At 44.6% G+C, this 13,600-nt stretch overlaps 2 protein-coding genes across 12 annotated transcripts in view; both read left to right on the top strand.

Moving 5' to 3' along the window:
• The window catches only part of LOC134513745 (vesicular inhibitory amino acid transporter-like), a 74,153-nt gene extending 70,904 nt beyond the window's left edge, over positions 1-3,249 (top strand). The window contains exon 3 of the mRNA XM_063330908.1: positions 2,901-3,249. Coding sequence (XP_063186978.1) covers positions 2,901-3,249 — 349 coding nt within the window. The remainder of the gene's footprint in view (positions 1-2,900) is intronic.
• Positions 3,250-3,783: 534 nt separating this feature from the next.
• The window catches only part of PTPRK (protein tyrosine phosphatase receptor type K), a 425,922-nt gene continuing 416,105 nt past the window's right edge, over positions 3,784-13,600 (top strand). For 10 of the 11 annotated variants that reach the window (XM_063329637.1, XM_063329639.1, XM_063329640.1 and 7 more), the window contains exon 1: positions 3,784-4,119. In XM_063329637.1, coding sequence (XP_063185707.1) covers positions 4,008-4,119 — 112 coding nt within the window. In that variant the 5' untranslated portion in view covers positions 3,784-4,007. Of the gene's footprint in view, positions 4,120-4,828; positions 4,849-13,600 lie in introns of those variants that run through there. The other variant, XM_063329648.1, reaches the window with a different exon arrangement.

The following is a 13,600-nucleotide window of genomic DNA, read 5'->3' on the forward strand; positions in this document are numbered from 1 at the left end:
AAGTTCTAGCCTGAATGGTTGATATTGCTGAGAATGGTGGTCAAGCGAGAACAGGAGGCTCAGGATAGGAAATGCCACACAGCTCTCTCTAAGCCTAAGAGCCTGTCACTAGCTCTGATGACAAAGGGGCTGGAGAACATAAGCAAGAGCTGCAGAGGTGCCCCTGAGGACCGAGGGTCGCAGAGCAGTGCCCCTGTTGCATGCCCTGTTCCCACGATGTACAACAAGTAGCTGGGTGAACGTGGTGTGCTCCTATTTGGAAACTATTATCCCAGTCCACCTGTGCACACGCGATATGCAGCAGTGAATCCCCATCCTTTTTAGACTCTCTACCTGCCCCACATCTGCATCCAAAAAGCAGCTGCACGAGGGGAGACTGTCCAAAAGCATCAGTAAGACTCAACATCGTCTCCTTCTCTCCAGTCCAGGTGTCCGTTGTTTGTTACAAGAGCACTGGACACTGGTTCTCTGTGGAATTAGTATTCTCTAAAAAAGCTCTGTGAGCACTAGGCAGTAAAATAATACATTTAATTGAAATTTGCAGCACGTTTTAATGAGGTTTTTTTGTTGTTGTTTTGTTTTTTGGGTTTTTTTTCCAGAAGTCAAAATACAATGAAGACCCTGCTGTGGGCATTAGTGGATAACAGCAAGAAAACTCGAATCAGTACAATTTTCAATTTTCTCTAGGATGTCCAACCTTGACAAGCCAGATCTTCAAGGCCTTGGATCTTGCTAAGGTTCATAAAATAAGCGAGCAGATTTTCACAAAGAAAGCACCAGTGCAGAGGGGTGGAAAGTTGGGTGGGAGCAGCAGGATAATGAGAATCCTTGACTATCTGATCTTTTGACTAGAAAAATTTCATTTCAGTCTCTTGAAATCCCCCTGCGCTCTAGGAGAATGGTTAAAAGTTTCTGGGGAAAAAAAAAAAAAAGAAGGAAGAGGGAAATATTTTTGCTGGGTAGGAATACATATCTATCGTATAGCATCGGAATATTGCTAATTTAAGATATTTTACTGTGAGATGACATATTATGCTAGACATCTGTCAGTCATTATGAACAAAATTAAATTATAACCTGTGTTAAAAGAAATGTTATGATGGGTTTAGCAACACCCAAAAGTATACTGGGAAAGTTTTAACAGGGAATGAAAAGCATGTAGAGGCATCTAGTAGAATTTCAGAACCAAACTTTCTTGAATTTGACAGAGATTTATTTGACACTTTATTTAGAGGTTGTAATTATCAGGATAAAGACTGAACCTTCCTTAAGTTCCAAATGCCCCTCGGGCTTGAGGGAAAGATGTTGCTGTGGGGTCTCTCCATCCTTCTGCTGTTATATTTGGCTTACATTTAGCATACAAGTTGTTAGCTCAGACAGATTTTAAAAGATGTGCAAGAGGTAATACAAATATGCTTTGCTCTTAATTGAAAATGCAAAAGATGTAAAACATTTAGAGCTCTGAAAATGTAAAAGCTGGAACAAAAATAAATCCATTCGTGTCATACAACATAAAAATGATCTCAAACCTGATGTGTAAGTTTAAGAATTTGTCGGGATGCCAAGTACAGTAGAAGGACACATAGAGTGAATTACACATAATAGTTTGACAGATGCATACCTAAAGGAAAAGGAGGGTCACGTGCACATTTCGCCCATTCCTCTCAAGCTCGAACCCTCCAGTCAAGGAAAGAATAGCAATCAAAATCCTCTGTGTTGCTTTTTAATAGGAATGTGAGTAATGAGAAAGGATGAGATCCCAGGAGACTCTCACTGGAAGATACGGAAACTAAAGCACAGGTGACCCTATGTCAGTGGGACCCACGACCTCACAGCAGTGAAACGGAGCAGCGACTGGCGCTACACGTCCACCATCATCACCTAACAACCTCTCTCACAGTCCAGACGTGGCAATCTGCAGTGCTGCTCTCCAGAGATACCTGCGAGACTGCCACAGTGGTTAATTAGAAGCAGGCATTAGCCCTGCCCTCCCCTGCCCTTCCAAACCAGTCACAAGTTATCTGACTTGAAGTCATTTTCGCAACATTGCCTCCCAGCGTAAAGGATGGCATCAGATACCCGTGTACTGTCGCGCCTCCCCCTCCCCCATACCAAAGTGAATTGGTATGTCTTTTTCATTAAAAATTTCCACATAACAACAGACATACATGTGACATAGCCTAACGCATCAGAAGCTGGGCTGGCACACTACTTGCCTTCACCTTACTCAGAAGAATTTCTCGTGTTTACTTGGACCCAGTACGTGGCCCGTCCTTCCCGAAACACCAGGTGTCGTGAGCTCTGCCTCGCCCAGCTCCCATCTTTCTCAAAGTTCAAACAAAGAGCCAGTGTTCACCGAAGTACATCATTTTATAGTTCACAGTAAAGCAAGTTGGTTTTCAGCCACTCCACCCAAATGACGTACAGGGGTTTCCAGGTGTACAGCTTTTACAGCTTTTTTTTAGCATTGGGTTGTTTTTTGTTTTGGTTTGGGGTTTTTTTTTTTTTTGGTGTGAAGTACATGTTAGTTTGTATAACAAAGCAAACTGTTATGTTTTTGTTTTGGTCGTTTTTTTTTTTTTCTGTGAAAACACGAGGATTTGGAGGGTTTAGAGGCAAACCTATCAATTGCCACACACTGGCTGGAAAGGATTTTGAATCACAGCAAACCTTTGATGAACCTGGATTGAATTTCGAGTTTGCAATAAAACCTGTGAGTTTCCAGTGGTTTCAGGTTCTGTTGTAACCATTATACAACATCTCTAATTACAGGCTGCCATGCAAAAAAAGACAAAGTAATAATAATAAAAAAAAGGTTACAAATTTTGGAGGAAATTATGCTTATTTAAACAGAAATTCCAGCACCAATGCCTTTATCTGTTATTCCAAATGCTTTCTAGGGTCCTAAACTGTGGAGGCATACAAACCTCCTGTGCCTCTAGAGACAGAGAAGGAGGCCTTTATTCTATGGCATACCTGGAGTCTGGATCTGGCGAGAAGATCCTGCTCCACGACCCGCGGGCGTCGGAGCCGTACAGCTGCGAACAGACCTGTTTGAAAGGTCGGTTATTTATTACAGGTGGAAACGATAGCATTTATGGCAACCCCGTTTATTACAATTGCAGTTCCGATCAACGAGACTTCACTGGCGTTAGGAGCCAGGCAAGTGCTGCTAAAGAGAGGGGAGCAAAGGAAAAAAAAAACCCCAAACCGCAAACCCTGGCTCGAAGATACAGCCAGGCTGGTTGATGCACGACGATAACGCCACCAGAGCTACAACGCGCTTCTAAAAGCGGGATCCGCCAGAAAAATCGCAGCCGGGGCGGCGGGACTTTTCCCCTCGCAAACAGGTCCCGGGACCCGCCGACCCCCCCGCCTTTCCCCCGGCCGCGCTTCCCTGCCCCGACCTCCCCACGCCGCCGGCTCCGCCGCCGCCGCCCGCTCCCTTTCGCCCCTCTTCGCCCCATCCTTCTCCTCCGGAGGCGGCAGGTTCCCCCCACGGGCGGGGGGTTGCGAGCCGGGGGCTTGTGCCAAGCCGAGCCGAGCCGAAAAGCCCGGCTGCGGCGTGCCGGAGGGAGCCGAGCCGTGCCGGGGAGAGCCGTGCCGTGCCGAGCCGAGGCGGTGCTGGCCCCCTCGCCTGCAGCAGGAGGCGCTGCCGGGCGCCGCTCCGCCCGCGCCGGGCTGCGGGCCGGAGTCCCACGTTCCCCCCGCCGAGTGCCGGGGAGCGGGGGGTTGGACGTGAGCGCTCGGCTCCTCCCTCCCGCCCCGCTCGCCCAGCAGCAAAGTAACTCCGGAGTACGAGGGGAGCCGGTGCTGCCGCCGCGCCCGTCGCGCCGCAGACGGCTGCCCCAGCGGGCGGCCCCGGGGGCCAGCGGGCGCCCCTCGGCGCGAGGGGCGGCGGGGGGGGTGTCTCCTGGCGAGGCGCCGGGGCGGGCGAGGCGAGCTCCGCCCGCCGCCGCGGGCCGGGGCAGCCCCGGCCTCTTTGGGAAACTTCTCCGCAAGTCGGCATGGGCAGGGGGGCCGGCGCCGCCGCCTCGCTGCCGCTGCTGGCGGCGCTCGCCCTGCTGGCCGGCTGCTCGCCCGCCCTGCTCGGGGCGGCCCGGGCCCAGCTCTCCGCAGGTGAGTTGTCGCTCGCCGCCCAGGTGAGGGCGGGCGGCGCGGCCGGGTCGCGGCGCGGCCGGGATTGCCCGCCGGGGAAGGGAAGGGGAACGGGTCGCTGGCGGGGGGGAGGGCGCGGGTGGCACCGCGCCGGGACCCGGCTCTGGCCCCTGAGGAGCGGCAATGGGGCTGCCCCCCGCCGTACGCCCTCCTGTCGCCGCCGGTCTGTGGGGCGAGGTGCGGCGGGGAAGGGCGAGCCATGCGTGTCCGCAGGTTGCCGGCGCGGGGTTCGCAGGGGCGGGCAGGGCTCGGGCTTCGGGCCCTTCACAAACTCCCCTTCCTCCTCCTCCTCCTCCTCCCCCCCGGCCAGCCTCCCAGGTGGCGTCGGTGCTGGCGGCGGGGCCGGAGCTGCTACTGCCGCCCCTTCCCCCGCTCAAACTTTTCCCGGCGTTTCCCTGCCTGGCGCGGTGGGCGCAGCCCTCGGGGCGCCCCGGACGCTTCCCCGCACGCCCGAGCCGGCCCGGGCTGCTGCCGGCTACCGGAATGCCCCCGGAAAAAAACCAGAGTGGTGGGCGAGAAAGGGGAGGGAAGGCAGCATATGGGGCCGGCGTCTGTTTTGTTTGAAAACCGCGAATTTCTCGCCCCTTCCTTTCCTTCCCTTCCCCCCCGCCTCCCCGTCCGCCACGCCGTGGGGTTTTGCAGAATAAAAGCCCGCGGGGCCGGGCGGTGGGAGCTGCGGCCGGTGCGGCGGTGAGTCGTTGGCCCCGGGGGAGCGTCCGGGCAGAGCCCGCCGCGGGGCCGGGGCGGTCCGTCGCCCCGGGAGGGGAGGGCAGGGACGGGCGGGGAGGGCGGGCAGCACCGTCCGCGCAGTGCCGGGGCCGTGCGGGCACTGGGGGCCCGTGTGCCGGAGTCTGAACCCCCCCTCCGCTGGAGTTCACGAAGCGTCCTTCGTTTGCTTAGGGTGAAGCTGTGGCGTGAACACGTTCTTATTGTTTGCCGTGTGAAGCATTAGGCGAAGGACTAGCTGAAGTAGACTTCAGGCTTTTTTTTTTTTTTTTAAATAGTACTTGCAATTTGCACGGGGTGCATCAGTTGGACAAGCGTTCGAAGCCTTTATCCTAGGATAGTGATGTGAAAACTGGCATTAACAAAAGTACCTACACTCATGGGACTTGGAAGCACAGTTTTTTGTAAGGACTGATGCGTAGTTAGGAGACTTTTTTTTTTTTTTTTCTTTTTTTCCCGGTCCTCCTATAAATTAATTTTTAATTGAGGCATTTGAGATGTGTTGTCAATTAAGAAATGTGCTGAAGCAGTAAGAGAAATTATGCTGGTCTGAACAGATTACATCCCTCCTATGTGGCTGCCTTTTGTGTGTATAATTTAATGTCTGCATATCACAATTGTAAGATTACGTAAGCACCTACAAGCCTTTTACCAGGGGAAGGGAAGTGCACCATATATGCAGCTGGTATGTTGTAGGAATAGCTAAAATAAAATATGCCCAAGTGTAACATCTCTTCATTCAAAACCACACTGAAATCAGACCACTGATTTTTGCCTTACTTTTACTCGTCAGGCTAACGTTAACGCCAAAAGTATTCTTACGTAAAGATCTTTTTGTGAGCTTGTTCACTAGCAGAAGAAGAGTAGGACGTTCTGATAACTTATGTGGTCTGTGGTATTTTATGCTGAAAATGTGGCGTGCAGCCCTTTTTGGAATTGGAAGTACAGGAAGCCAGGTTGGTACTGTGGGGGTATGTGTTAGGTAAGCAGAGAAGAATGTTCAGCATCCTTCTGACCAGAGTAGGTGAAGCTTGTCAAAGAGTTGAACAACTGTATCTAGGAAACATGAGATTTTTTTTTTTATTCTTTTTTTTTTGTATAGCATGTCGGTAACTAGAGACTTTAATTGCTATTGCCAATTGCCAAGCATCAAAAATATTGATGTGTTGCACCGGTCAGAGGGTTATTAATGGCAGACTTGCTCAGACTTTTCTTGAAGGTTTGGAGAAGTTGATTTGTTAGTAGCTAGTGCTTTCAGCGTACTCAGTTTAAGGTATGGTGTTCGTACTCTTATTAAATACATTGGATATCCACATGTAGAGCCATGCCCTGCTGAATACTTACGGTTAATCTTGGTTTGAAGGCTGTGAATTTAATAACTATCACAAACTTTGTTTGTGTTCCTTATTCGAAACCAGTCCCCGAAGTGTGTGTGTGTTGTTTTTGTGTGCCTGTTGATGAGATGTCTTCATCCTGGTGTTCGTGGGTGTAGGACAACAAGGTTGGTGTTCATATGTGAGGGCCTCTCCATAGACTACAATGAGATCTTCCTGTATTTGTGCACACAGGAGCATCTGGTTTCTGTTTTCCTCTGTTTAACCAGGGTACTGTTTTTCAAGCATCTTTCTTTGACTGCCATCCCCTTGCCTCCTCACCTTAATATAACGGCCTGTACTTTTTTTTCCATGTTAAACTAAATCCAACTCAATTTCAGCTTCCTCTTTATTAGTATTCTTATTGTCTGAATTGTAAGAATTTAAAACTGTTAATTTTTCTTTGCCATTAATGAAGCTATTAATTCAGTCTGGACCTTTCACAAATCTTTCTCTCATTGTAATTTAATTTTTATTTCCTTTTTATGATGCTTTATACTACTCCTGAATGTGAACGTTGGCCAGATACAGAATTCTTCATAAAATTTTTGATATGCTTATTAAAGGTCTAATCAAATTACAGAGTATGAATTTCTTGAAAGTTGGCCTTCTTCAGGAGCCTGTGTGTGACGGCTGTTACCTGTTATTCCTCATAACATATTCCATGAAAGCAAATGAGAAGGCAAGAGAAGGAGCAACAGCAGCAAGTTAGGAAAAGGAACGAGATGCATCTTGTAATTTGTTGCTGTCTTAAAAACTGTGCTGGTATATCGTCTTCACCCCCTCTGCATGTAGCTGAAACGCTGTATATTTTGTCTTTCCCCACAGATCTCAAAAGAAAAAAACCCGAGCAGCTTCTCTCTGTCCCCCCCAGCCCGGCCATAATCCACAGTGTAATGTTTTCTGGTCTTCGTAGATTGTTTCTTTACACCGCTGCTTTCCATGACCCTTCAACTTGGGTGCGTGCCTGTCAGAATCTAGGCCAAAATGTTTTGGCAGCGCGTTCACTGTTGAAGTCTAGCTATTCCTTATATAGCACCTCCTTTCATCTGCAACTCCTACAGTTTGATAAAGAACAAGTTCAGCTTGTTTTCACAACTTGATCGCTTGAAACTTATATTTTTTTTTTACTATTATTTTTAGCAATTTGCGTGTTTTCAGATTTTGAAAAAAAGAAATATTTAAATTTTTCTTTTAAAGAATGCTGCCAGCTTGTCAACTAGCTGATGGAAATAAGCATGGTGCTGCCTGTGATGGTGTCTGTGTGGGTTTTGTTTTTTGTTTTTTTTAAATACCAAATGAAAGGTACAATGATAAAAATTCTAGAAACGTATCAATTTACCTGAAATTAAATTTAAGTGTGGCATTTCAGACTGTAGGTTTAGTTAAGCACAAAAAGGAGGACTGTATATTTTACAAGTTCAAGTCCTTTATTAGTGCAGTTATTCCTTAGACTTTCTCATGTAAAGTAGTTACAGTGTCATAAATGAACAGGCAAGAGTAAATATTTCTGGATTAATCTTTTTTTACCCCCTAATAAAATAGTTATATTCTCTCCCAAAGACAGACTGTAACTCAGAAATTTGATGTTATAAAGTATAAGTTATTTGTTTTATAAGGATTTTGTCATTAAATATGCTCATGGAGAAATATATGAAAATCATAATAAGCCTGTATAAATCTTTTTTTATTTGTAATCATGTGGTAGAAAAAAATTAAGGGCTTTTTGAAAGTGTTTTCAAATACTTTTAAGTAATTAAACTCAAATTAGCCGTTTCCTGTTAGAACAGCAAAAGTTGCTTCAGTCATATTTTATCCTTGAATGTGCTACAATTTGCATGTGATATACAAGAGACACTTGTGCAGGTAGGCGTGTATATGTAAGAGACTCCTCAGTAGCTTTTTTTTTTTCCCCACCAAGCTGTTAAAATGTATTGACAAATTAAATGGAAGATGACTGGAATTAAAAGTGAAGTTATTTTCTCGCTTTCTCCCCCTCCTTCCCAAATGTTTTATTTTCCTTTATACATTCGTCTCCTTTCCATGGCACTGTTGGTTCAGAGATCACTTGTCTGTCTATATTTTCATATGCAATATTACATTTATAAAATGTATATGGATTTTCAAAGTAGGACTTAACTGGTTCAGATGGGACTGAAAGCACCCAGAACACAGTGACCTCAGAAGTCCCTTTTGTCTGAGAAATCACAGCGCTGCTTGATCAGTTTGCGAGCGATGTGAACAATGCATCTTGAACCGGGTAGATGCCTTGCCCTTATTTAAGATCTACCTAAGATAATTATAAGTAAAATACAAAAAAAGGTGGGGAGAGGGGTTTAAAAAATCTGCAGAGGATCAGGGCAGAGGTCCACCTCGCCCAGCATCCTGTATCTGATGGTGGACGTGCAGGGAGAGTGATTTTTGGCAAGGTGAGTGACTTCCTCAGAGTACTGTCTGTCCACAGAGACAATGTGTTGGCATTTAATGTTGTAAGTGGATTTTTGTAACCGTGATTGTGCCTAATAACATCTTTAGACTGCATTGCTTTTAGTGTTCACCTCACTTTCTGACAAGGAATCTATATGCTGTGCGGAAAAAGCTATGGTCCTTTATTTTTTGAAATTGCTAGTTGTATTTAGTATGTCCTAGCTCTTGTATTAAGAGATAGTTAATAACTGCTCCCCATTTACCTTCTTCAGGCCACACAGGATTTTTCCACCCTCTCTCAACCTTTCCTTTTCTAGTTGGAAAAGTCCAGTTGTAGCCGCTTGCTGCAGAGGTATCACTCCATACCTTTTTTCATCCTTTATCAGTCTTCTCCATCTTTTCCAGTTCTACTACATTGCTCAGAGTATCCAAGTGACAGTTACCTGATGGATTTGTATAGTGTTTAATAATGATTTCTCTTCTGTTCTCTGTCCATAATGTGATGATTCTTGGCATTTGCTTTGCATTTTTGACTGTTTGACCCACTTCTGGTCACGAGCTGACATTTTTATGGAATTATCTATTTCATTACTGAAGAGCCAAGATCTTGCAGTTAAATCAGAGTCTGTGGGGTGGCTGCATCAGTGGGCAGCAGGACTCTTGGAAAGGGGAAAGTGTTTAACCAGCCCTTTTTTTTTTTTTTTTTTTTTTTTTTTTTTTTTTTTTGGGGAGGGGGAGGGAACTTTTAAGCAAGGCTCTTGAAGGACCTGTGACCTCGTGTTGGGTGTCTGGGAGAGTTAACCTGTTTAATGCTTACCACTGCGGTTTGTCTCCTCTTTCTGAAATGATGTTGACACAAGTGAGTTAAAAAGAGTTTATCCTCTTATGTGTAAAGGTTGGCAATATCGGGATTACTGTGCAGAGGTCTGCAACACTGCCATATAGCTACTTCTTGCTCTGGAGTCTATGATGTCTTTGTATGACCTCTTGAGCTGGAAGGTCATCTTACCTCTCAGGAGTTGGACGCGTCACTATGTGTCAGCTTTGCTTTACACGAGCATCTATTTTGGTGAAATCCCTACTCTAGCTTTTGCAACACGGATCCTGTTGAAAGTGTAACAGGAAGCTTCCTAAACTATTACTGCAGTCCTGATAACTGAGTCGGTCAGGACACGCCTCATGTTTTCATGTGGTGATGGGATCCCATCTGTCATAGTTTATTATTGTCGTGGAAAGATGCCTTTGTAGTGCTGCTCCCAGAAGTGTGCACTCAGATTTGGAGCTTCAGTTACAATCTGCTGGTGCCATTAAGCCAATTTAAGTTACTGCTGCTGCAGAGGGGGTTATTTCCATCACTTGAATGGCTCACGGGTGTTTGCCTGTGCTAGATCTGGTCGCCATGTGGCCTGGGGGTGAGTTGGTTTAGCTTTATGTGTGAATCTTCTTGGAGGAAAGATGGGGCTTGTGATTAGTTTCCTTTTGACTGGAGAGCTTAGGTGACTTGCAGATGCGTGGCCACGTAAATTTGGTGTATGGGAGGATGAGGGCTGATGGTGTGACGGCTCGGTTTGACAGCACAGCTCATGTGAGGTGAACTTGTGCTGTTTTGTGCCACGTTGGCTCTACACTCTGCTTGCTGTGCAGCGCTTCGTTCACCCGAGGAAGTGCACGGAGGAGGCAGGAGGGCAGGGAGAGGGGTGGGAAGAGGGCCCTGGCGCTCCCTCTGGGGCTGGAGGGGTTAGGCTGGGTGAAGGCGGTTGAGGCTGCGTTCTGGCTGACTGCGCGCAAACTGATGACACGGTGCTAGTGTCTCTTTCTCTGACATGCATCTTTGTGTAAACTAGGCTTAAATATGTTCTTTCGTGACAATGGATAGCTAAGGCGTTTATTATAGAAATGTAAAAGCAAGGAGCGGCCTATTAATGGCACTTAGTAGAGAGCAGGTGTGATGGCAAGGCAGTAGAGGGCTTAGAGGAGGTGACACCTAGATGCCAGGCTAGAATTAGAGGATGTTGTGACACCCAGTTTGGGGTGCAGCAGGAACTGGTTTAAAGCCGGCTTCTGCGGTTTCACCTTTTTCTCTGTGTGATCTGTCCTTCCCCATCCCGTGGGGTGTTTAAATAGGATTGCCCATGAGACGTGTAGATAGAAGAGGGAAAAATGGCTGTGGTTTCTAAAGGCCAGGATGAGGAGTGGTAAATGGCATAGATGAGAATTTTGTAGCATCTGGCTGAGCATAAGGTCCTGCTGCACCTGATTTTGTAGGTCAGAAGGTCTATTACCTCGTGCTGCTTCCTGGTAAGCTGTAACTACAGGTGACTTTAAACTATGTAGTTTAAAACTATGCAAACTACACAGTTTGAAGTTGCCTATAATGCGTGCTTACCATGTAGTTTAAAATAACTTACAGTCTACTTTTACCAGGAAGCTATATAGTTGAAAGTCATGTTTGCATTTTCTAGAACTTTTATAACTATTAGAAGCTAACAGAAACATACTGAGATCTTTTCCTAAACAAGAAGTTATTAGTATTTGTTTCAACTCAATGTTGTGTTTAAACAAAGAAACAAGCAAGCAAAAAAAACACATGCCACCCCAGCCCCCCAAACACTGAATATGACAAAAGAATAGCTGTTTGTTGTAGGGTTTTTTTTGTAAGTACATGCATGCATACCCTCAGACTTGAAAAGCTGCTGTTGGTGGCATGTGAGACTATTTTAAATCTGGTTTTTGCTTCTGAACGTTGAGCTGCTCATTAAAATTGTGGAAATAAGCTTAAAATTGTCTATTAGGAAGCATATTTACACATTTAAGGAGCTCCTTTTAATTACCTTAATGTCTGATGCATTTCTCTGTAAATAAGCTGCATTTTTCCATTGAAAGGTAAAAGCTAAGTATTGATCGGGGAGTTTAAAACAACAGAAGTTTTTAGGTTTGCTTTTTGTTACTGAAATTTAATTTCCGTAAAAGTTGGAGTTTTTATTAACAAATCTCTACATGTATTTAAGTTAGGAACCTTTTATTTGTTGATCTAACCAAATTTATTTTGTGATTGCTGTCATGGTCAAATCTTTGCCTTGACAGACTTTGCACTGTTTTATTTTAAACAGTCTAAAAAGATTCAACAGAATCTAATGTATTACCTAGTATGAAAGCAATGAACTAATGGCACAGTGCTGCGATTTGTTTTATTTGAAGGACTGCAGATGAAAAGTTCTGTGAAGCTGTTAATCAAGATAATTTCTGCTGTTGATAGATAAAGTGGTTGTAGAATCGAGGCTGCTGAATTGAGCCTTAACGGGGCCAATGTGTCCTTAAAGCACTGGGGGATGGAAATTTGAGCCAATGTATTTGTTGAAACGTCTGTAATATGTAACTGTATTCTGGGGTAAGAACATAGCATAAGCATATAGCAGCAAGACCCGCTATAAGAGTAATAACATGACACATAAGTGATACACTAGTCTCTGGTTAAAAATGTCGGAGGCTCCTTGTAGAGGGGGGGAAAAGTGCTGACCGCTGCCAAAAATCACAGCAAATGTTACAAGCAATGGGGCAACCTCTTACCGATAACTTTGAATCACTTTCTCAAGCAGAATAACCCATAACTGTAAACTTATTTTCCTGTAGGTTTAAAACTTGGGACTGTGTTAGGATTTTTTGCTGGCGGGACTCCATTAGGATTTTTTGCTGGTATAGCTGTATTTGCTAATAGGTTTGTGTATGTGTGTTTTGGTTTGTTTTTTTTACCCACGAATTACTCAATGGTAGGCATGCAAAATGTGGATGAGATCTAAAAGAGATTCTCTGGTCTAATAAGTGCAGAGGAGGGGAAAAAAATTGGTATTTTCCATAAGCATGAATTAACTTTAACATGTAATAACTTGTTTTAAGCTAGAAGGTGCTGTGCATGAGCTTGCCAGGCATTTGTTCTTTTTAAGAAGATCATACGTATATAGAATTGGCTGATGTTTATGGTAATGCACCAAGTATATGCCTCAGTAAAAGATTTGAGAGACTTAATTTCTTGAGGATGGGTGCTGTGAAAAGATTAAATTCTTTGCTCAGTACTACAGGTAATATGAAGTTATTTTTGTTAGCCAGCGTATGAAAAATTGGACCCTTCAGTTTGCCAGAAAGTCATTTACTTCTGCTACCATTTACTAAAAACATGTGATTATATTTATTAATTGAGTAGCAAAAGAAGACATTACTCAACTACCATGTCATGAACCTAATTCTACTGACTTATGAGACACTTGTATACTTTAAAACCAAGTTCTGCTGCAATTAAATTATGGTATGTTCATTCTAATTATTACACACTGGTTACTCAATTTATTCTGAGGTGGAGTTGTATGCTTTCTTTTGTGTGTGAACACTTGTTCTGGAACAGTAAAAATGACTGATGAATACTAACCAGAGGAGAAAAATGTTTGGAAGAACAATCATGGTTGTAGTTCTGATGAATTCAAAACAGCTCAGAATGAAGGTTTTGACTGGATAGCTGACTTCTTGAACTACTGTTTGGTTGTTGTTTTTTTTTTTCTATTTCCAAATGCAAGTCATGTTTATTTGTGAGTCCTGTAGTGTGATTTAGGATACCAGTTGCTTTTTAGATGATTGAAGGATTTAAGTAATAACGAAAAAAAATCTGATTGGAGCTCTGAAATGTTAGCCTCCTTTTGTGTTCTTTGCTACAGTGAAAAATTGAAATTATAAGACGTGGTGGAGATTTCCCCATAGCCATTAATTAGAAAAATGCTCTGCTTTGATATTTATCGCACATATCTGTATCATCTCTGTGTGGTAATGCACAGAGAGGTAAGTAAGATGAATAAGATCAAAATGGGGAGTATCAGTTGTCTTGGTTCCCCTGGTGTTATCCTCTTTGTCTGTTCTTTGTAAATGTGAAA

The sequence above is a fragment of the Chroicocephalus ridibundus genome, chromosome 3, assembly GCF_963924245.1.
Source record: "Chroicocephalus ridibundus chromosome 3, bChrRid1.1, whole genome shotgun sequence".
NCBI classification, from domain to species: domain Eukaryota; kingdom Metazoa; phylum Chordata; class Aves; order Charadriiformes; family Laridae; genus Chroicocephalus; species Chroicocephalus ridibundus.